Source organism: Ambystoma mexicanum, chromosome 2p (assembly GCF_040938575.1).
Source record: "Ambystoma mexicanum isolate Mex_15411 chromosome 2p, UKY_AmexF1_1, whole genome shotgun sequence".
NCBI classification, from domain to species: Eukaryota; Metazoa; Chordata; class Amphibia; order Caudata; family Ambystomatidae; genus Ambystoma; species Ambystoma mexicanum.
In genome coordinates, this window is record NC_090923.1 from 594,276,403 (window position 1) to 594,301,164 (window position 24,762).

At 46.4% G+C, this 24,762-nt stretch overlaps 1 protein-coding gene across 3 annotated transcripts in view; it reads right to left on the reverse strand.

The window, feature by feature from the left end:
* Positions 1-24,762, reverse strand: part of DCAF1 (DDB1 and CUL4 associated factor 1) — a 1,932,496-nt gene that overhangs the window by 580,220 nt on the left and 1,327,514 nt on the right. For all 3 annotated transcript variants that reach the window (XM_069644104.1, XM_069644105.1, XM_069644103.1), the window contains exon 18: positions 1,393-1,626. In XM_069644104.1, coding sequence (XP_069500205.1) covers positions 1,393-1,626 — 234 coding nt within the window. The remainder of the gene's footprint in view (positions 1-1,392; positions 1,627-24,762) is intronic.

Below are 24,762 nucleotides of genomic sequence, written 5' to 3' on the forward strand. Positions count from 1 at the left end.
TTCCTTTACCTGGTAAATCATAAAAACACCAGTGCCTGAAACTATGTGTCAGGTATACCTTTTTTCAGAGTATTCTTCCTGAATTGTTAAAAAGTTGTTTCCACGAGGCGCCAACACTAAAGAGACTTAGCACTAGCTTGTGAGGAGAAACAAAATGTATTATTTCTATATGACCAGCCCCAGACACAGTCTGTGAAACCCCTGATCACTGCATCAAAGGCTTTGGATTCCCTTTCTCCCTAGTCAACTCTGTGACCAAAACCTAAGGAAGAAAAAACAATAATACAGCAAGAGCATCGATAATTAGGGGGGATGTGGGCTGCATGTTCAAGTAATACATGGATGCTGGTGAGGGAGGGGTGGGGCGGGAGAGGGAGTCTGGCAGAAGGGGCTGGGCTGATGCTCCCATGGCCATAGCTGCAATATATTTTTTACAAAAGTAATTGAAAAATACAATCCTTCAGAATCTAGCATGTCTGGATGTACACCAGTACTGCAAGTCTTGCTCGGCTTCTGGTTTAATGTAAAAAGGTGTTTATTTAAACATTTTGTTCAGCCATTTTCACCCTCAATGTGAACGTAGAAATGGATTATGCAAAGTAGTGGCTCAAAATATTATTATTTATTTCTTCTTACGCGCCACATGCCCGTAAACCTCAGGACGCACAACTGAGTGAGGGGTGCATCGGACATGTTCACCTTTTCAGCACCTTACCATGGCACTTTGTAAAAACCTATTTCACTGTGTTGAAGGGAAGTACCTTCTGTACTACAAAAAAGGGTTTTTTAAAATAAAAATTGAGGCAATTCTGGATTTTTTTTACCTCCACCTCTTAGGTCATAATAGACAGCTGTGTGACAGGGTGCTTGCCTAAAATACTGCTGCTGTTATTCCCATACAATACTGCCAGTGGTATTTAATGAAAGCCTGAATTGGCCAGACAGTTAAATTTGCGGTATTTATCAACACTGCTTATTTTACCATTACCACTCAACTCTGTATGACCCCTCCTCCCTCCTTAGGTTTTTCAGTTGTTTGACTTGTCCAGAACATACTTATGCGATCAACTGACACTGGAACACTGATGCATCCCTCCACATATACTTTACCCAGTCACAAATAAACTCTAACACATCACCTGTATCACATACTTATTCTCTTTCCATCAACAGATTCCCCTCGCAAATCCCTGTTTCCATGAATTGAAATATGCAGTTGACTTTCTCAATAAATACCACGTTCACTTAATCATTCGCTCTGCATTGTCCAAGTTCAGACCCCATAGACCGAACTACCAGCAAGATCCTGGCCACAGATTCTTGGCATGTCTGTCAGACGCTGACTAGCAAATCAACCCATCATGCCCACAGTATTAGAGTTAGAAAAGATACAATCTCTGTGTTGACAATGACCTCCAGCCCGTTGGGATGGAAGACCCCACTGATGTTCATGTTAAATTTGTCAAATTTATGGATCGCCTGCGCAGAGCGTACATCCCACAGCACTCCATCATTCAGCACCAGGTCATCCGTTGGGTTGAAAGTGGCGCAGTTACGCTTGTAATTGTTGGCCAAGTCGGAGTTGTAGAGCGTCAGCAATTTCTGGCCCGTTTGTATGTCATAGATCTGAAAAGCCAAGATAAATAAAAGTGAGGACTTACATAAGTTTACGGTAGGGAGACATCATACAACCTATTTGCTAGATATATCACTTTCTTTTAAATAGGTGGTGGAACACATTGGCAAAATGTCAATTTTACCTACTGTTGTCAACCTGTATGTAGTTTGAGTATCATAGCATCAAACTATAAAAGTAATTAAACAAATGCACCTTTGAATGCATGGTTTTCACTCAAGGTGCTCATATGTTGTAGTTCCTGCAATGGCAGAGGCAACGCAAAAATGATGCACAAGCCAAATACAATCATAGTTTCCATATGGAGATATGGAAAAGAAGTAGGGAAGTACTGTTGTGGCTCAGTAAGACAGATTTAATTCAGCACATTACTTCACCAGTATGAGATCTTCCATAATTTGAGAGTCTTAATTAGAAAAGTGTATAAAGTGATGCAAAAAGTTGACCAACAATGGCTTGCAATGGAAAGGTGGATTCACAAAGAATGTGTTCTCAAAATATTTTGCGCAAATTCAACATTATTGCCTTTAATATTTCACAACGAAAGATTTTGCTAAAAAAAAAATAAAAGCAGCAGTTAAATTCTGGCCTCTGGTAGCACTTATCGTTCATAGTAGAATGAAAAGCATGGCAACAATCCGAACAGAGGAGCTTTGCCTATACAGATTCGTTCAACAGAGCAGAGGAGGTTTTCCAGGCTCCATGTAAATGTCCCTGCAAAAATGTCTCCTGACAAAAAGTTCGCCATTTTTTGCGGATACATTATTGCATTTATTTTACAAGGGGAGCAGGGGACATGCCTGCAACCAGTCCCCATACATAATGTCACCATATATAATGTCGCCAATGGCTTTTCCCAGCTACATTATTACCTGAAACCGTTTTTCTAATGCATCCAATCGCTTTTAATTCTCCACAAACAAAAAAAACCCTTTTAGCATGCAAACCCTACAAGGTGGCAAAGAAAACGATTAGAAAATAAACTGGAAGAAAGGAACAAGTTACTTACCTGCAACTATAGTTCTCCATCATGGGTCTGGCATGAATTCACATGCTCATGAATATTCCCCGTCATCAGGCTGGGAATCCTCGGTAAAAAGAAACACAGTTTCACCTTCACTTACAAACTGTATTTCTCCTCTAAACCAATCTCTGTTCTCTGGGTTATACTGCCCCATCCAATGACAGCCCTCTCCCCAAGACCCTCCTCTGGCAGCCATCTTCAGATTTGGTAAGCACGTAAGGTGGCAGTATGACCAAGAAGAGCCGCAGAGGAAACGGGAGGGAGGGTTTGCATGTGAATCCATGCCAGAACCATGCTGGAGAACAATAGTTACAGGTAAGTAACTTCTTCCTTCTCCAGCATGGGGTCTGGCATGGGTTCACATGCTCATGAATAACGAATACACAGCAGTACAACGTTACACAACCACAGGTGGTGGCAAGGCTCAAAAGAAACAACTAACTCTTACCTCTGGAAGAGGTGCGGGGGGCATGGCCAAGTGGCCATGTTGTAGGACGTGGTTTCCAGTGCTCCTGCAGATCCTACATGATCTGAGGCATATGCTGGGACCGGAACAAGCGTTTATTTGCAAGAATTGAAGAACAAGCACATTAAGCAAACGTGCTCAGTTGCAGACAAACGCGGGTGCAACAGATTCAGAGATGGCAGTGAACGGCCTGATCTAAGCGGGCATCTGGATTTGAAGGGATGTTGGCAAGCTGGAGGGCGCCAGAGAACAAAGGACAGGCTGCAACTGTTTGCCAAGTTGAGGTGCAGCGGGGATGTGAGATCGGAGGTTGAAGGATTCCGACCAGAGATTTGTCAGCGAACCTGCGGTGCATTCATTGATGTCCGGATAGGGGCCAGCGGACTGCTAAGAGTATACGATGCAGATGGCTACAATGTATCCGGAGTGACTCTGTCGAGTACCAGAGGAGTGGTGCGAGGACTGGCCTTACTTCGGAGCATTGATCAGTGGAAATATGCTACATTATTGCCCATGGAGCCCTGTGTAAGCCGCTGTAAGCACGGATGAAGAGTGTCGTTGGCGGAGAGGGGACTAGAACGGTGGCTGCATCGGGACGCGAGAGAACTGAATGTATACCGGTGTTGCCTGCAGCGGAGGAGACAAGGACATTGAGAGGACAGACTACAGGCAAGCGGCGCGCTGGAGCAAAGGGTCGGAGGACCGTGATAGTGCCGGCGGGCCCTTATACATTAGGCACATAGAGAGACGGCCCCACTCTGGTGGAGGCAATAACAACAGAGATCACCGGCGCACAAACTGATTACTGCTGGACAAACCACGATATATTGTGATTCTGTGCAGTAACACGTGTTCCCAAAGGTTGGCATACTATCTAGGGCACACAGAAGATGCAAATTTGGCAAGGCTTTGGAATTGAGTGGCCTGCCCACACTTAACCCCTGCAGAGCCTACAACAGAAGAACCGAAAGACTCAGGGAGGAATCCATCCGTTCTGTGGCATGAAGACTGCAGGTGCCTAAGCCTGCAGCCAGAGCACCAGGGTCAGAGTGCACCAAAGCCATCGGCTGGGCAGTGTTCTCCCCGGGCAGGACTGGGTACAGCGACATAAGGTTTGCAGTGCAGAGTGTTACCCTGGGATGTCAATTGAGACCTAAGGGGAACAAATAGGTCTGCAACTCCAAAATGCTGGAAACGCAAGGTGAGCTTGATGCACGTAATATTGGGTGAAAGCAGATGACCTATAAAGGACAAGGGCCCACAGAAAGGTGCGCTGGCTCGGTAGGCTGGTGAGGTGGGCAAGTAGAGTGAGAAGTGTGACACCCCTACCCCCTGCGGGAGGGTTGCTTTGAGCCTGCAGGGACCCACAGTTGAGACCATAAAACACTGTCCTGGATTCACACCGGGGGTGGCACTGAACATGGGGGATGAGCACTCAAGTGGGTATGCCAGGGCAATGAAGTAGACACTGCAATGTACCAGCGCGGTTGCATGTCTGGGTCGACAAAGTGATGTTTTGGACCCAGGTGAGGTGCAACAACACAAGTAAACTGAGCAGCCTGCTGTCTGGGACGCAGGTGATAGCACAAGACTGGAAGTTAAGTGACTGCAAGATCTTGCAATGTCCGGAGAGACGTAGGATGTCGAGCCAATAGTACAATTGTATCCAATTTGGGGCTCTGACTGAGATGTGAAGAGGAGTGGTCCTGGAGCCATGCACGCAGATAGGCAAGATTAGCAAGAACCCAGAGAAAAACTACAGGTTCCACCACACACCATAAAGAAGAAGGGAGGTACATTGGTGATTCTGCACAAGGTGAGACTAACGGAGACAAGAGGTGTGGGCTCCAGCTACCATATCGATATACTGTAACAACAACTGATAACATATACACTTAACGGCCAACAACTCCAGTGCGATATATGCAGGACACTAATTAAGGGAGCAGCAGGAAAGACGCCCAGACAGTGTGGACAGGACCCCGGTGGCAAGAATAGTGCTAAGGTCGACCTGGTAGTTGGAGAGTGCAGTGGCACAGATCAGTACAATCATGTCACCCAAGGCCAATAAGAGTTAAGGGAAACAATCCTCGATAGACATGTTTGCTAAGCCTGCCCAAACATCAGAAAATGCGAAGAAGACTACCCCAGCGACCCAAGGTGCAGAAGCCCCTTGGAGTGGGGTCAGAAGGTTCGGGAAGCCATAGCAGCTTTAAAGTCCTCACTGGAATATAAGATGGATGCGATCAGTATCGATGTGAACCTCCTGAGGCAAAATGTGCGTTCTGCCAGCAACCTCACAGGTATGTTAGAGAAGGAGGTGCAAGCGAACACGAATAGCTGTAACGAGAATTCCAAGAAAGTCTCCATATTACAACAACAAATACGGAATCTTGAAAGCAGGGCAGAGGAAGCAGAAGAACGAGTGTGGAAGAACAATGTGTGAATTGTTGGGCTCCAGGAAGGAGAGTAGGGACCAAACCCGACGGACTTCATTGAGAACATGCAATTGCAGGAAATAGGCCCGGGAGCCCTCACTCGCGGATTCACGTTGGAGCCCTGACGAGAAGGCTGCCAGCAGGAGCTCAACCTCGGCCGATGATAGCCTGGATACCAAACTAAAAGGACACAGAGAAAATATTTGAACATTTCCACTACACGATCCGAAGAGCATCAGCTAACACCACGGCATACCCAGACTATACATTTATGGTGCAAAAGCAGAGGATGAGCTATATGGCAGTGAAGAGGAGGTTACGAGATGCAAATCTCCAATTCATGCTGCTGTATCAGGCCAAACTGAAGGTCCTATATAAAAGCTGAGCTATCTTCTTCGAGACTTCAGAAGACGCGAGTAAATGGATGGACAAAGCCAACTTGTCGGCTAAAACAGATAAGGCGAGAAGCAGGAGTGACAAACAAGAATGTAATACTTAGCTAATGTATAACTTTGCAGAAGTACGGCCATCGGAAATTATTAATTACAACTGTAAAATAGAACGATATAAATGCTGATAAGGAATTAATAAAATGCAGGAAGCACTGGTGTTGTGCCCAACGGGGACCGCACTAGGAGGAATCACCCTACACTAAGTTTAGATTAGCTAGGATACTAGCAGTTACACACCCTCCTGCTGCACTCCAAACACCGGTAATAGTGCCTGGGATAGGAATGAGACGCGGGGATGCCCGAGCTCTACATGTGTAGCTGGGCAATGGTTGGGAAGGGGTGTAGAGGGAAGTTGGGGTAGTTAGAGGAGAGTTGGCCTACAGATACACACAGGGAAACGCAAACGCAACATGTGGAGAATGGATGTTGGTACATCTGTGTGAGATGGGGAACTTAAAATAGCAACCTGGAACGTCAGGGGCATGAACATATTAAGAGAAACTGGATAATGGCATATTTGAGATGCCAGAAAATAGATACAGCTCTCCTGCAGGAAACTCATCTTACCAAGGAAAAGCAAGATACCTTAGCACGAAGTGGGGCGGTAGGACTTTGGGTACGACATATTCAGCATATGCCAGAGGGGTCCCGACATGGGTGGCACCGACGGTTCCCTTTAGGATCCTCAAGACCTTCCTTGATACGGACGGTAGGATGATCATACTACAGGGACTGGTGGAAAATAGGGAGATCTGTGGCATTAACACGTATGCTCCGAATCAAGACACAGCAGCCTATTTTCGGCCACTATACCCCCTGTTCAGTTTATACAGGGATGGCGCAGTGATATGGGGGGGGGTGGGGGGCGATTTTAACTGTACGCCTGACCCGGCAATGGACAGATCAGATGGTAAATTCACCCATCCGGCCCCTGCAGCTAAAAGCCTTAAACACGCTGTTACATGCATTTAAGTTGGCTTATATATGGAAAGCAATACACCCGCATGACAGAGTATACTCCCATTATACTGCTCCCAAGAACCTTTACATGACGTTAGATTATGTGTTTGCTGGAGAGGAGGCGCTGGGAGGGATTACAAGGGCTGAATATAAAGCGAGAGTTCTCTCGGATCATACTCCTTTGCTGGTTACGTGACAGCCCCCCGAGCTAGGATCCCAACATGGAGACTTAGGATTGAAGCACTTCAAGATTCAGGGTTTTGAGAACACCTGAGGGAAGAGGTGAAGGAATATTTCATACACAATACAGGAAGTGTAGAATCTGAAGGTACATTGTGGGAGGCTTTTAAAGTTGTGGTGAGAGGGGCGGCTATGGCAAAGTCGAAAGGGATGCAAGACGTCATCCTACGGCACCTACGTAAAGCAGAAGCTAAACTAGAAGCCATACAGCAATATGGAGATAGGTCCCTAGGGGAGGCTCATGAGGTGTCCCGCCTGCAGCAAGAATGCCGAAAACACTGGAACAGGTTAAGCAAACTGAGTTACAGGAAATATGTGTAGCGACAGCATGCAGAGGGGGACAAGCCTGGGAGCCTGCTTGCCTGGCTTTATAGAAGTGACATTAAGCGGGAGACGATCAGAGCAATTGTGCGAAGAGAACTATGCGAGACGCAGGAAGGAGTGAACTAATGTTTTCATGATTACTACAGGCAGCTGTATGAGGAAACCTCAGAATGCCACATGTCAGAGATCGAGGAAGCATTGTCGCAGATAATTCTCTCCAAGCTAGATGCGGACGAGGTGAACAGGCTGGCGATCCCCATTACTACAGAAGAACTAGAGCGTGTAATAAGGGGGCTACCGTCAGGTAAAGTCCCAGTAGAAGACAGGCTGCCCAGCAAATTCTACAAAGAATATAGGGCTGAAGTCTTGGCTCCACTACTGGAAATGCTAAACAAGGCCTTAGACACAGGCAATCTGCCCGGGTCACAGAGAGTCGATGATTGTTCCCCTTCTGAAACCTAACCTCTGAGGGTGATGCTAGACAGCCGCCTTCATGTGTCTGACGGCCAAATCCCGTGAGCGGGCCCAGATGAGCCAGTCGTCGAGGTGCCAGTACCCCTGTAGACGCAGATTGGCCGCCACCGGTGCCAGGCACTTAGTGAACACTCTAGGGGCCGACTTCAAGCTGAAGGGTAGAGCCTTGAACTGGTAGTGCTGTCCCTGCACTGGGAAGCGTAGAAACGTCCGGTGTTTCCTGTGAATGGGGACATGGAAGGTGTCCTCCAGGTCCAGCGACGTCCAGAAAACCCCTTTGCAGTTGGTCGAGCATGTGCTGCAACGTGACCATCCTGAATTTCTGTGACTTGAGGTACTTGTTCAGACGTCGTAGGTCTAGAAAGGCCCACCTGCCCCCAGTTTCTTTCTTACCAAGAAGTATCTGGAATAGACTATCACCCCTTTTCGTAGCATGGCCCGTACCTCCGCCAAGAGCTGAGGGATGAGCTGCTCGACAGGCCACCTGAAATTCCAGTGTATGTCCTTGGAAGAGAGCGTCCGACACCAATCTATCGGTGGTGATCTTTTCCCAGTCGCTGACTAACCTCATCAGCTGGCCTCAAACCAGGGTGCATGGGTGGGGGCCCGACATCCTGGCCGGTTCAGGCTTGCTTTGGCGCCGCACCCTGCTGGCGACGCTGTCGTCCTCCACCCTAGGCCTGGGAACGGCCTCTGTGGGGTTCCTGGGTCGTGGATCTGGAGGGCTGACGGTATGAGGAGAATCCTTTCACAGACCTGCCAGGCATTCCTCTGGAAGAATGAAAGGACGAACAGTGCTGCTGGAGGGTGCCCAGGGAATGGGCAGTGTCTGTATCCGCCTTGATGGCCTGTAGGGACTCGTCGATGGCCTTCCCGAAAAGGTTTTCTGTCGAAAGGCATGTCCACTACCTTCATTTGGACCTCCTGGCAGAAATTTGTGGCCTTTATCTAGCCTTGCCGACGAAGGCCGACAGTTCCCCATCTGTTGGAACTCTGTGTCTGCAATGTCTGGAGCCACTGTGATGGCGTGATCCGACGCTACCTCTCCCTCCTGGAAGAAGGCAATCGTCTGCATCCTCTTGTCGTCCAAGAGGAACTCCAAAATCAGACCCAGCTTGTACCAAAGCTTCCTGTCGTACCTGGCAAGGATCACCAGTGTGCTGGCCGTCTTGATGGTGGACGCTGCGGTGTAAATCACCTTCCTCCCCATGGCATTCATCATCCTACCCTCGCTGTCCGGAGGGACTGAAGACGACAAGGACAGGTTAGAGGACCGTTTCCTCGCGACCTCCGAAACCACTGAATCCGGCGATGGTTGAGACCTCAGCCACTTGGGTGCAGATTACGGTACTTCTTCTCCAGCCTATCCCGCTTGGATAGAGCTGTGCAAGTGTTCTTCAAGAGGGCCGGCATTCCTCCCACACGTCGTCCAAGAGGGGCACTGCCAGGATCGTCTTCCTCTTGGCTTCGCGCATCTGGTACAGGAAACCCTCCTTCCTGGTTTCTTCGGGCAAAAGCTGAAACAGCTCAAAGGCTCTGGCGATCATAGAATGGAATCACGTCCGGTGGGGACAACCTAGGCTGTGGGGACTCGCAGCTCCCTCTGAAGAGATCGTCGTGGCCTTATCCGTCACTGTGTCTGGGTCTGCTGGTGTAGAGGGGGGGGCGACATGTATGTGTAGTCTGAAATGGGGGTGTCGGACGGTGCGTCCTCTTCGTCAGCGGTCAGGGAGCTGGAGGGCCATTGGAACAGGTCCTTGTGGCATCCTCTTCTGGATCTCTGACACCAAGGTGTGGAGGATTGATAAGATGTCCAGAGAGACATTCCTCGGCCGAACTGAAGTGAACGGAACACTAGGATCCGTGCCATCTCCCTCCGCTTCTACGTCCTTGTGGACTGTGTGTAGGGACTCTAGATCCTCGCTGTCCACGGACAAAATTTCCAAGGCTTGGGCCACAGCCTAGGACTGATCCCGGGCTAACTTGCCGCCCCTCTTTCCACCCAGAGGGGCTGGAACTGGGTTCTGAGGGGGTGTCTCCTTCTCCAGCATGCCGGCAGACCTTGTCAGTCACCACGGCGGCCTCGCGCCTCAGAGGAAGGGATACCTTCAGCGCTGAGGGGGCAATCTTCTCAGGGTCAGCCCCTTTAACTTTCGAGAGAGCAGCTGCCACCAGCTCTATAGTCAACTGACTTATCTTGTGCTGCCCGGCCTTCTTGGGTCACTCAGCCGCCTTCTCAGGCTTGGACAACTTTCTCTTCGTAGAGCAGCTTAATTGCCGGCTGGAAATGGAGGCGGAAGGTGATGTCGATCGCGTCCTGTCTGCTGTGGGACCCAGACTTTTAGTGCTTGGCCTCATCTTAGTCCCCCATGAATGAGGCGCCCTCACAGGACTTAAAAGTCAGCTCCTCTGACCGACCGGCCTTGGGTGAGGAATGCCCCTGCTCAGAGCACGGGGCAGAGGCCTTGGCGTTCAGCCACGCAGCTCGTCTACTGTGCCTCTCCTTTATGTCTTCTTGGAAAAGCTGTGGTATATCTCGCAATCTCCTTCCTTGTGGTCTGGATGCAGGCAGTAGAGACATTGCAGTTGCTTGTCCTCGTCAAACACATTTTGAAGCCCACATTTGTTGCAGGACTTGAAGAGGGACCTTCCTTCCTTCCTTCTCCTCCATCATGGTCGGAGGGCGCGAAGTAGGCTTGGTGGCCTTCTGCAAACTTCGATGATCTTTGCCCTTGTGGGGAGCTGAACTTTACTGACAACGGATCCCCGCTGTTGGCAGATGGAGAGAAGAACACACAGGCTCTTTCGGAACAAAAATAGAACCTTTTTCTGCGAAAAACACAAAACAACGTACAAGTAGCTCGCAGAGCAAACTAGAGGACTCCCAACACTGAAGTGTGCAGTAAAAATCTGATGATAGCTGCCAGAGGAGGGGCTTAGGGAGAGGGCCGTCATTGGATGGGGGCAGTATGACCCAGGGGACAGTGATTGGTTTAGATGAGAAATACAGATTGTAAATGACAGGGAAACTTTCTTTTTACAGAGTATTCCCAGGCTGACAACGGGGAATATTCATGAGCATGTGAATCCATGCCAGACGCCAAATGCTGGAGAAAGAACACATTTCTAAACTTCAGTAATGTTCTTTCTGATACAAAATGTGTGTTTACTAAAGATTTCTCAACTTGGGTCCATTTTCCATGGCACAAACTGACATCAGAAACTTTTCACAACCACAAGGAAATTCACTGTGGCCCACTTTGTCCTCGGTGGCCATGACACTAGAGGTGATGACATAAGTGACACACAGCCTTCTGCTCACCATGTCCCCCGATCAGCAATGTATCTAGCAGTCTGAGGCAGAGTCACTGCTCAACACAGGTTTAAAGCAATCAGAGTTTTCCCTTGATAAGGGTTCAGCAAACATGTCAAGGGACGCCCACATTGTAGCACCTCTTTGCAGGGCAGAAGTCAGGCCCTCCACCTATTGGAATGAGCTTAAAGACACGTGGGCACTTCCTTATTCACCTGTAGGCAGCGTTCAAATATGCAGAGGGATAGTCACATGGTCAGGGTCTGTCTATTTACAGCCCAGCTCAGATGGGAGCCAGCAAAGTGGATGAAAAGGTAATCATCCTTCCGAAATGTTCTCATTCTAGAAATTAAAAACTCAGGAGTTTTTTTAGGCTATAGGTGATGGTGCCGCTCCCCTGTGTCAACTTTTTTCAAGAAAGACTGTCTGGCTCTCAGTAACCGTCTAACTTGAAAAGAAGAAGTAGGGAGGTTTCACTGAAATAGCCTGGAGCTCAAATACTCACCTCGACCAGGCAATAACCATCAGTTATCAACACAGAGATCAGGAGTGCATCGCTTGAATGCAACCACCTTCAAGAAAGTATGTGAATGTCACATAATGAAAACAGGCATGGTGGAAAAACATTATGAAACCCTTTAGCAACTGGATAACTGTGGGTATGGACAAGAAAGAACCCTGCTCAGGAGGAGTCCTGAAGACAGAAATGGAAGTAAAGTACCCTTTTACTTAACAAAATCAGTAAGCCTTCTTGAGGAAAGGTCTAGAAAATCAACCAGAGAGAAAGCTGAGAAAGCAAATGGGTCCAAATCTTTGGCCTGGCAACAAATTGAGAATGTACACTACCAACAAGCATGGATGCACTTGGTGCCCGGCCTCCTAGATGACAGGACATCTAGGACTTCACCGGAAAAGTCCCAATTTCTATAGTTCGGCCTCTCAGAAGCTGAGGCATGACGTTGAGACTACTCAGTTTATGGAGGATGACTCTACCCTATGCTGGGACAGCAAGTCCACTCTTGCAGTAGGAGGCGCCAGGAATGCCAAAGAGTCATGCCCAGGAGCTCTGAAAATCACATACTCATCGCTAAATCTGGGGTGATAAAGATGAGCCCAAACCTCCACTGTTTTAAGAGGATTGGAGGGATGTGGAGAATCAGAGGCAATGCAGAGAGGTCGTAACCACTCTACAATCAATGCAGTACAAACAACACACGTGAGGTAAAGTCAGAGAAAAAGAAACAATGAGTACTTCTTGTTGAAGCTGAAGGCAGTGAGGGCCACTTGAGGGTCACCCAGTAATCAGAAATCTCCTCCAGTGCTTATTGGCACAGCTCCCACTTAAGGGAAACTGGCTCCTCCGTGACTTGGTCCATTCTACCCTGAGGAGTGGCTGTTAGAGCAACATTGTTTTCCAGAGCCCAGCACCAAACCGGACATGTTCTCCCTGCACAGATGCAGCTGGGAGCGGGGGTGGACTGGCCTATGGGAACTCTAGACATTTCCCAACAGGCCTCTGCACCCTGGGCCTCTTTTGTGGGCAACTTATTTTATTTTCTAAAGTTCTCATAGGAAAAGGGTTGGGCCTGCTGAAAATGTGTAATAAGGGGTCACTTCGAACATTATTTCCAGGGCTTGCTGTAGTCCAAGCGCGAAAGAATAATGGCCCGGGCAATGGTTGCTGAATTCTTCTTGTTTAGGAGGGGGCGGATGGCTCTCAGCAAACGCAATTAATAAGTATTGTTTTTATGGAGGTAGTTCACCTGAGCCTCTTCGCCAAGGACGCCTCCATCATCATCCCTAGAGTTTTGACCTGAGCGCCTACCTTAATAGACGAGTCTTTGATAGGAAATGACTCGTATTCTACTCCTAACTTGGCTCTTGCTTGACATGCACCAAATATCATCAGCTCACTTTTTTTGCTGTTCAAGCAAATCCAATGTTCCACCATCCACTTGCCAATTATATCGTAGATTTTGGCGATCTTGGCCATGTCTGTTTGATAGACCCCTTCTAGCTCAAACACCAACTGTGTATCGTCAGCATAATTGGTGAAATATAAGCCAACGGTTTCCAGTAGTTCACAGACATTTCATAAAAAGGTTGAAGAGTAGCGAGGATAGGCTAGCTCCCTGAGGGATTCCTGCACTTATGTGGGCTGCCTTGGAGAACTTCTCCCCCCCAGTGAACTCTTGCTACTCGGTCTGCCAAAAATGATGTCAACCAAGCCAGCGCCAACTTGGAACATCCTGCCGTTTTCTCCAGCAGCTGATGATGATCCACCAGATCAAATGCCGCACTTAAATCTAGAAGCATTAACATCCCTGCCTTGCCCTTATTTAATAAGGATAGCATACCAGTCTGCAAGTCAAGCATTGCGGTCTCCGTACTGTGAGCTGCACGGAAGCCCGACTGCTGCTCGTGCAGAATCTTATTTGCTTCAACATATGGTTGAAGTTGATTCGTGGGTATTTTGTCCATAACATGTTCATCTGGCTATGGGGGCTATGACAAGGAGAATGGAGGATAGCACAGGCGCAAAGTGAATGGAGGATAGCACAGGGGCAACGTGCTGGTCTTGGAAGCAAGACCTCGCAGAGCAACAGAGGTTTGAATCCCGCATCCGTGCTTAGGAACCAAACTCAGGTCTGGTATTAGGCACATCATAAAATAAATAAATAAATACATAAATAAAATGAGGCCAATAACTGGACCTTGTCAAAGGTGGTTGGAAGGCCTATCAGGGTTGGTGCCAGAGCCAGCCCTACCTCTGAAGTGGAGGGTGCAAGCAGAGACGGCCCCAATTCCTGCCCCTCTCATGTGACAATCTGTATCTGAACAGAATCATGTCTTCGACCTTGCTTCTGAGTGCCTATGCTCACCAGGAAAAACAGAAGCAGTTGCCTGCTGAAACATAGCTCCAGCGGTGTAGGGACCTGATCAATGCTGCAGAACGGGTTGATGAGAGACAGACTCCAGCCGGGCAGCAGCACAGAACAGCCAGGGCATAAAGCGTGTTGCTAATCCCACAAAGAAAAGCAATTCACTAGACCACCATGGATGGATGTTGAAGGGAAGGCTCCCCGAACTTAGCCTAAGGTGTTTCTGCCAATGCGACCACAAGAATTTTTACATGTTTCTCCTTCACCGCCCGATCTCCCGGGGGGCAAGCCTGTGCAGACAAAGTGGGCAGGGCTAAAACCCATGTTCAAGCGTTTCTGCACACATACACGGCCAATGAGGGAAAGGAAACAAGGAGATTGGTTAGGAAAATCTGCCCAACCCTCATCAGGAGAGGTATATCTAAGCAAAGGGCAGGAAACAGGAAGTGTATCGAGTGAGGCCAGAAGAGGAGATGGGCGGCAACCAAGAAACCAGCAGGTGGAAGTGGTGGATTATAGTGAGATTTGGAGCAGGTGAGACATTAGCTTAGGAGCGATAGTGGTTGTGAGTGTGTTTGTGAGACATGTGTAGAAAGGACATTGTGAGATATGAATGTGAGGAGAGTGGTACTGGGTGAAAGGGGGTGTCTGAGTAGTAATGTGGGAGGAGTAGTTGTGGAGGAGGGGTAGAGTGGGAGTAGTCGTGAGGGTGTAGGAGGAGCAGCAGTAGAGTGGGAGGAGGAGCAGCAGTAGAGTGGGAGGAGGAGCAGCAGTAGAGTGGGAGGGGGAAATGGTAGCAGTAGGAAGAGTGAAAAAAGGGTTAACATCAAAGGATTGAGGTAGAAGAGAGGTGAAGTAAAATATCGTAGAGACAAGAACTTGGTGGGAGGAGACAAGGGAGGTGCAGGGAGAGTAGAAGGGAGAGGTAAAGTTAGTCAGGAGTGGAACCAGGCAAATGTTAGAGTAGCTGCAGGGCACAAAGCCCTATTTTCCCATTAGAACACTAACCTGTGCTGAGAGTATGGAAAGTTAGCAAGTCCCTGAGGGAGTTAGTAAGCCATTTGTTAGGGGGGAGATACTATCAGAATAAGGCAGCTATTAGTAGGGGTCAAGAATTGTCATAACTAACCAGGGGTTATGGACACCTGGGCTAGGGAGGAGGTTCATGGGAAGTCAAGAGAGGGACGGACACATGCCCCCACACAGAATATCAAAAACACCATAGAATCTTTGAAAACTCAGTGTTTACTGTGCCAAACGTGATAAGGGTTTGCCTATGTTAAAATCTTAAAAGGTCACAAGCTGCAGAACAGGCAATCAGACAGGACGTACAACTCAAATAAGAAGGGGGAAAAAAGGCAAAGCAACTACTGGGAAGGGAAGGACAGGCTGAAGAGATAACCGTTTTCCCCGCAATATATCTTTATTAGCATTTCACTGCACAAGGCAAATCAATAAGAAATATATAGATACCAAAGTAAACCTCCCTATCAGAATAGAATAGAGTAGCTACAATCCAAGGGTAACTCATCACCCATACAGCATAACTGCCTGCCCTACCCCTCTTGAAGGGAACATGGCCAGCTGGGCGCCATGGTAAAATGATCTCCCAGACCTATCGGAATACATCCCTAGAGAAAAGTATTTCTAGAAGTCAAACTCACCCTGATACAAACACAGATAGCTGGAAAGAGACCGATCTTTTTTCAGTGCTGGGCCATAGAAGAATCCTGGGTCTTAGTTGGAATCTGGGACATATTCTCTAGCTCCTGCAATCTCTCTCAATCCAGTGGACACTGCCGACCCACCTTAGACATCTGCAGAGGGGCACAGAGTAACGACATCTAGAAAGCAATCGCAAGGTCTGAAATTCGCAACACTGTCAGGGCACAAGATGGAAAGTAATCCCCCTAGGTTGACTGTTTTTCCAACAATCACTGCTGTCCTCTGGGACCTGAGAAAGTGTTCAATGTGAAGAAACCATACATGTCACAGCTAGCCTGCTCTTGGCAGACTGCTCATCCTGATCCTACCATCTGCACAATTATATGGCAGTTGCCTTGAGGTCCCTGTGTTTGCCACTTGGAGACCCTTAAGCACGTTGCAATCGAGAGAGGGTCCCCGCAACGTCTTACTCCTTTCTTTAATTTATTCTCCCCGATGTTCGTGGGGCACTCTGTGCTCTTTTAGGGGCTCAGGGTAACAATCCACTCGAAAATGAACTGCTGGAACATGATGACGGTCTACCAGAAAGTGGCACACTTGGTATATCAACTTCTACTCTGCAGGATTGGGCGGGGTGGTTTGTTGAAGATTTTGCCTAAAATATGGTCAGCGTGTATAGCAATTGTGACAGTCCATGCTCTCTGAATTTGTCCTGAGCCCTCACCCACTCCCTCTAATAAAGCAAAAGGGTGTTGGTGCAGATTACTCTTACAGCTTTAATTTATACACGATCATCCAATCCCAAGTGTCTACTAAATCTGAATTCCAATTTTGGGGATATGTTTGCTAACTCCGAGTGCCCTAAATGTATTATTGGTCTTCTTATTTTTTAGACCGTTTCTGTAAGAGGGACCTGCACTGCAACCCCCCCCACCTACAGTTACAACTCCTTTTTGATGTGCTGCACCCCTTAGTCCAAATGGCTACCAGGGCAGGAGTACTCATTAAGCAGGTTGTCAATATAAAACGTAGGTTCTCATAAGATTTAGCTATAAAGTCAGGATTTGTCATCTAATAGTAACAAAGAATATAAAAGCCAGTCCTGTGAAGGTTAAGCCTGTGGCTTCTCCCACTCCCCTGGAAACACTCTGGTCTGAACTCTCACTCTGGCAAAATCAGCACCACTTAAATTCGCAAGAACCCTCCTGCGGCTGAAGATTTGCTGGAGAGCAACACTAATTTCAGCTTGTAATTAGATAGCAGATACAGGTGTGGTTGAAAGTTGACCAAAAGCATGGACATTTGGCACACATGGCATGGACTTTTGAAGGTCCACTAGTTAATCATCAGCATCTAACATACATAATCACAGAAAGCACCAGCACTCGTCTCTCTAGGTGAATTGTCTCCCACGTTCATCCGAACACAGGTTTTTGTCATAAACTTAACTGGGCTTCCTCTTCCAGTTGTTCCTTCAGCAATTCCGGCTAGCTACAATACCTCAAGAACATCACTGGATCACATGCTGTCTCAATAGGCCCACTAATAGCCAAAGGGATTAAGAGTTTCTCCAAACTAACCAAAGTTGCACTATGTTTACCAGTCTCCTTGAAGCGAAAGGTGCTCCTTCACCCAGCGGTGAGCAAATGACAATGCTTCTGACACATGACATCTTCCAAAACAAGAGCATGTTGAACAAACCGCATGAACAAACTGAAATGACTTAAGTAATGGCTCTGGAATATCAAAGGAATAATCTGCCAGACAAAACGGAATATTTCTTTACGCAATAATCAAAGCATTTGCATAGTTTCTGGGTAGAGAAGATTCTGCAGACATTCAGTTGGACAGATCTCAGACTCTTCAAATTTCCAAAAGAAATAAGGTTACACCCCAGATATTTTCAAGAGAAATCTTTCTTTGGCAAGAAAGAATTTATTATGTCCAAAGAAAGAAGACAGGAAGACAATTCTGTCAAAGTCAACAATATTAATTTGTTTCAAAACCTAGCAAAAAGCACAATCCCGAAAATGATGCTACTTGAATCAGATCACAGCGTGAATGCAGGACAAAACATCTCAAACTTCGCTTCACATCACTTTCCAAGGTGAACAGATTAAAGACTTGTCAGCTGTGGAGGGTGTTAAAGCACTTGGTATCAACAGTAAAAATCAGAAGATCAGGACAACTCTGCCAATGTTTCCCAAAAGAGAGCGGTCCACCATGACGAGAGCGAGAAAGAGCCATCACTGAATGAGACAGTGCTCAGAAGAGAGAAGTGAAGAATCTGAACCTGCCTGACTTTACCTGATATTGGGTATCTTTGTTGAGGGCATAAAGCTGAGATTAGGATTAGAATCTGCCACCAGTTAATCGCAATATTTATTTTGGCATAACCTGCATCAGCGAATGAGAATCTTTTTCTCACTTTCAACAAGTTAATTCTGCTCTTCTTGCACCATCACATTACCTGCCACTATCTGCTATCTTTTTCACAATTACTGTAGAATGTCCTGAAATGATGGGACCCATTGGATAGGTTTGGAAAGGGTTATAAAAAAAGGTATATAACTTTTCTCTATTTGTTATGCGTTTCTGTGGTGAGCTACATTATTTTAATGAATCAATCAATCATGCCTTTGCAATTTCAACATCTTAGTGAGTGCATGGGCCACGACTGTAGTGTCAGGTGGGACTAGAGGTTAGACAAGATTGGCATCTTATATTAATTCCAAACACATGGGGAATTTAAGCGAGGTATCACAAAGCTTATTCCCTATGATGACCCTTGTTCCTTAATATTGTCTTTTAAGTCTGAATTTCATTTTTGGGGATATTTTTGCTAACTAGGAGTTCCCTAAATGTGTTGCTGGCTTTCCTGTTTTTTAGTCTATGTTTCTGCCAGAGGACTTGCACTGAAACCCTCCCTGCAGTTGCAATTCCTTTTTGGTGTGCTGCATTTCTTAGCCCAGATGCCTACCAGGGCAGGAGTGGCCATTAAGCAGGTCTCATATCTTCATACCTTCAAAAAAGCTCACTTCCTACTCTCCTGGTAGGGTCCTGCACTCTGCTGGTCACCGTTGTATATGCATACCTCAGTTTAAAAGAGGACTATTGGTAGTCGGCCCTTTTCTGCGCCAGGGCCCAGCCTTTGGAATGCCCTCCCCTTGTCCTTGAAGCTTATTGATGACTACACCTTAATTTTAGAAGGGCCCTCAAAACCTTTCTGTATCCCCACTGATCCAGCCAGTCTTTCCATCTTCTCTCTCCGATCCATTTTTTGGTGTTCAGTATCAAGCGGCAACATACCTCTTGGTAATAGCTGCCCTATATCAAGATATGGTAACATAACATGTCCTCAAAATCACCCTCAGGTACTCACTAGACTGAGCTAAAGTCAGGAATTGTCATCCACAGAAAGGCAATGCCAGTCCTGTGAGCCTAAGCTTCTTAGCGGAGTCCAATCAGCCTGCACACATCTACCCACAGATGCAGTATATAAAATGTGCAATGCATATATTGGGCAAAGCAAAGACATGCATTACTTACCGTAATAGCATTTCTGATGACTGCATCGGCTTAGATTAACATGCTGTGCACATAGTCCGACATCTAGTGATAATCACTGAGTATTGCATCTTTCTTTCGAGGATTGAAAGGGGACGTCGACATGGGCGTCACTGTAACACTATCCCTAACGTGATGTGTAGTGTACCCAAAATCCCTCACGCGTCAAGGTGCCACGGATTGTGTTTTTTTGCCTTATGACCATCGTGAGTGAGTACGGAGAGAGAGAGAGGTGTAAGAAGTCTATGCTCCTTCTACTCCAAGAGGGGAGGAAGGGTGGGCGCATGTGAATCTAAGCAGATACAATCATCAGAAATGCTATTACAGTAAGTAATGCATGTCTTCTGATGCTTGTTATCTGCTAGAATCACATGTTGTGCATAGACTAGCGAGCAGTACCCAGAGATGGTGGTGGGATGTGTGAAGGAACAGTAGCAAAGAGATGTCTTAACACTGCTTGACCCACCTGAGAATCAGACCTAGAGTGAGTATTCAGGCAGTAGTGTTGTGTAAAGGTGCACACAGAACTCCAGGTTGCTGCTTTACAAATGGACTCAAGAGGAACATTTGCAATGAATGCTATGGAAGCCCCCGTGCCACGAGTAGAGTGTGCTCTAGGCTTGAAGGGCAGATCTCTCTTGGCAAGAGTGTAGCAAAGTGTGATGCAGTTCACAATGCACTTCGAGATAGCCGATTTAGAGACAGTGTCCTCTTCTCTACCAGCTGACACTGAAATTAAAAACTGGGTTTGTCTTCCTTAGTGGTCTTGTCTTTTCCAGATAATAGATTACTGCTCTCCTCACATCAAGAGTGTGGAGGCTTCGTTCAGCCACGTTAGTGTGGTTCTGGAAAAAGGTGGTTAGTTCTATCGATTGGTTCACATGGAACTTATAAATAAATGTAGGCGCAAATCGTGGGGGAGTGCGCAGGACTACCTTATCTGTGTGAATCGTGACAAATGGGTCTTGAACTGAAAGGGCTTGCAGTTCACCAACTCTTCTTAATGAAGTTACTGCCACCAGGAAGGCGGTCTTGTAGGTGAGCGCCTTAAGGCTAGCCTTAGGCATAGGTTCAAAGGGAGGCCCCATTAGTCCGGTCAGTACACTGTTCAGGTCCCACCCGGGAGCTGGGTTGGAGATAGGGGGATGAAGTCTTTTAACCCCCTCCAAAAAAGCCATGATTAATGGAATCTTCCACCACAAAACCTTCTTTTGGGAAGTGGTTTAAGCACAAAGTGCAGCTAAGTGGACTTTTAAGTTTAAGGAATTGAAAATCAAGCCTGAATATAATAGGCGAGTTAGGCACAGCACAATATGTGTTGGTGAGCATTCAATGGGATTGATGCTCTTGGCATTGCACCAGCTCACAAAACGTCTAGATTTGCTGGAGTAGCAATGTCTGGTGTTTGGTTTTCATGCTTCTTTAAGTATGTCCATGAATCTTCGAGGGAGTTGGAGGTATCCAAACTCTATGATCTTAGTAGCCAGGCTGCCAAGCTGAGAGTTTGCGGGCATGGATGAAATGATTCCCCCCTGTCTATGATATAGAGGAGGATTGGCTCATTCCAAACATCCAGAGCACATAACAAGTATGGTTATTGGATGCAGCACAGGCATGACATGAACACCGAGAGGCACTCTGTCCTGCCCCACTGGGCGTTCCACAAGTTGTATATTGACTACGCAGACATGGGCAAGAGATGCGGAGGGTCTCGGTATTTGATCGTTGTGTGCCTCTTCTCACGTTAGGTAGAGGCAGGTCCTTGTGCACATCAGATGACAAATGAGCTGCAACATTTCTGGTCCGCGAAGTTTTTACCCCAATGGGGTATGTTCAATGTATTAAGATCAGATAATGGCACACACATTTATAATGAGTTGTTTAAAGAGATTACTGCACTACTTGGCATTAAACACCAAATGTGTACGATTTATCACCTCCAAGCCAACAGAGCTGTTAAAAGAATCAACTTGCCAACCTGGGCATCTAATAGCAGTGCCTGGCAAATGCTTAATACTTGTAAAGAACCCAAAACTGTTGGCTTTGCCAATACTGGTTTTTAACAGGACTTCAGTGAAGGACATGCATAGTGCTTATGAATCGATGGGCTGAGGACAGACCTGGTTAAGACATTTGTATTACACCAGTAGCAGGTTTACAACTCCAATTAAGCCATTAACTCTCAGAAGAGATCTTTGGAAACACATTGGCAGGCACTTCGACGTTTGATGGTAAGGCTTGATTAAAGTGAGCTTAAAGAGTTTCCATGAGGAGGTGTTTTGGGCAGGGATGGGCAGGAACTGGATGAGATCAGCCATAGGGATTAGCACGGTCATGGGCAGTCAAAGGGTGGCCAAATAACCAAACACCTAGAAGCTGTGTGTCCCTACTCATATGCCATTTCTCCCAAGCTGTAGTCTAATTCAATAGTTTTGGCTTATAGGTGTCACAAGCAACACTAAATAGCCCAAACTAAAAAGACAGTTAACACACAAAACATGAAAATATTCAACATATAAAAAAATACTTAAATTCCCGTAAATATCACTGTAAAAACCAGCCAGACTTGAAGGAGTTCCAAAATAATAGCAAGAGGGATAGCAAGTGGGAAAACTATGCTCATAGAATTATTGTTTGGCGTGTATGACGTGTGGTGGCATAGCCAAGAGGGTAGGGAACTGCAGACCTTAACTCCCCTAACCTGTAGAAAATGTGCCCACCCCCATTTGTAAGCATGTAATTTCATTGATATCAATATATTATTAGCAGAGGATAAAAGTGTTGTCTCCGGAGAATAGCAAAATACCCAATCGCACAAATACTGCAGGTCAAATGGACATGTTACACAGCCTTACACAAAATAGCCACAATTTAAGTTTGATCAGTTGCCCTATGAAGAGCCAGTCCAATTTGTATCTACGCTAAAGGTTGTGATCACACTTCCAGTCCCCCAAATAATCTTAAATTTGGACCATTTGTTATTTATTCAAGCTTTTAATTGACAAGCCCCATATGCATACTGTTGTAGTGACCAAGCCTGGAGAGGGAGAGAGCCTGGATCAGCACAGCCCTATGAGTTAAGGAGTGGGTGGCTTATGGGTAATGAGGCCCAATTGGCAATGGGCACTCTTTCTTACAGGACCGACCAGCCGTTCAGAATTAAGGAAGTTGTCAAGAAAGAGCCACCCAGGTTGTGAACTAATCACACCAATGCAGGGAGGGAAGAGGCCAGTGACTTAACTCACAAAAAGTTAAACAGGAGAGCACCATATCCCTGGGTCTTTGCAATAGCTTCTGACAACTAAACATTCTGGGATAAATTACAAGCATGTGATGCCATAGAATAATACTAAATGGACAAATGATTATCTTCCTCAACTATGCCTTAATACCGTATTCTTAATTAAATGGACTTTCACATCACCAACATATGGCGCACACAATTTTATTATTCCACAAATAGTGTAAGTGGCATCTTGTGCATAAAGGATAACAAAACATTTGCTGCTTGCGCAAAAGCACCTGAATATCTATTTAAATGAACACAAGAATATTGTCCCTTTATACAATAACTCCCGGGACAGCTGCTTTACATATATTCAGAGAGAGATATACAAATAAAATAGTGCTTGAATTGGTGGATAGGAAGAAGAGAGCTTAAAATGTAACACGAAATGTAGAAAATACTTCTGTTTTTCCATAAAAGTGTGCAAAGATCAATGTTTGAAATTGTTCCTGTACTAAGAGTGTCGTTTTCTGGATAAGTTAGAGGTCAGGGAAGCGAGTTTTCTGGTTAAGAACCAGAGGCTTTCCACATATTTGCTGCAAAACAAAAGAAAAAAATGAAACCACGTTCTATTCTTGCTTGGAAGGGGAAACTACTTTCAACTGAGGCACAACGAATGATTGTGTAGTACTGCCACTGAAGATTTGCAACCTTTAAGAACACATGATTATTGGTAACATTAAATTAAATAAGAACAACTTATTTGCAGGGTGGAAAAACTTCTTGCAAATAGTTGCTTAAAGAATTGCCAACTAAACAAGATCCCTGGTGCTGAGAATAAACTGGGCCAAATAGTCTGCTCTATGGGATGGTGCATGCCCAACCCCCTGGCGAATGTAACATAACCACTAACCCCAACGTCGGGCAGTGCACGCAACCCAATAAGGGAAGCCAAACCTCTCTTATAGCAGGTAGAGGCAGGGCAGTTGGGCGCAACTCCAGGCAGGGGAAGCAGGCTGACACAGGTGCAGGTAGTCCACACAGTTATCCAAAGAAAACACACCACACTGCTATACTGGAAAATGTACACCTTTAATACGTTATATAAATTTCTCTATTGGTTCAATAAATACCTTAAGTACACAGTAGAAATATAAAAGTCCACCCACATCTATAATAAATGTAGGTCCAATACCTGGTGATGGGCACATTACACAGAGACAAGGTGTGTGTGAGTAGATGACCCATACATTGAAGGCACAGTATTAGAAGTCATTATAGTACCCCAGATGCCAATACATAACTTTGACCGCAACCTCTAAGACCCAGTATTTGGAAGATACAAATGTGCACTTCACATTCAATGCAGGGCTGGTGGGGACGGCTAAGAGGGACAATTCAAACACAACCAGAGGCCACCTTCATACAAGATATATATAGGCTGAGAGCACCAGGACTTAACACTTTGAGAAATATAGCTAGTGACCCAGAAATGGTGGCATTTTAATAAGGCATTCTCATGAGCAGAAGTGGAATACTGCAAGGGAAAATTTAGGCTGTTGGTCCATGTCTCACTGTACTCAAGAATGCAGGAAAAATTACTAGGGACAGTTCCCCAAAAGTCACTTTGGGAGACTTTTAGTTGAGTAAAATGTTCCCCATAGGAATCAATGGGACAAACACAATAGTCAGGCGGAGAGTGACAGGTTCGCTTGGCTTGCTTGGACTGTTCACGCTCTGTCACAATCTTCTGGTTCCGCTCTAATTGAGACTCAAGATGGATGAGGAGCGCTTGCTACGTAGCACGAGACGCCGTGAGACGGAGAGAGAAAGAGCGTACACATCACTTCCTGTACCCAGTTGGGTAGCAGTGCCTCAGAGTCACAGTGTTTGGTGAGAGACCGTCGCGGCCGCCCCGACCGAATGAGAGAGGGCGACTTGAATAAGGTTGACACGAGTGCATTGCATTAATTGTTACTGTCAGAAGACTGGGAGTACGGCGGGGGAAGGTAAGCCACCTTTGACTTTTTGAGATCTACACTACCTCCAAAGCTCCACCCGATTGCACCTTCCTCATTATCAAACAGCGTGCAGC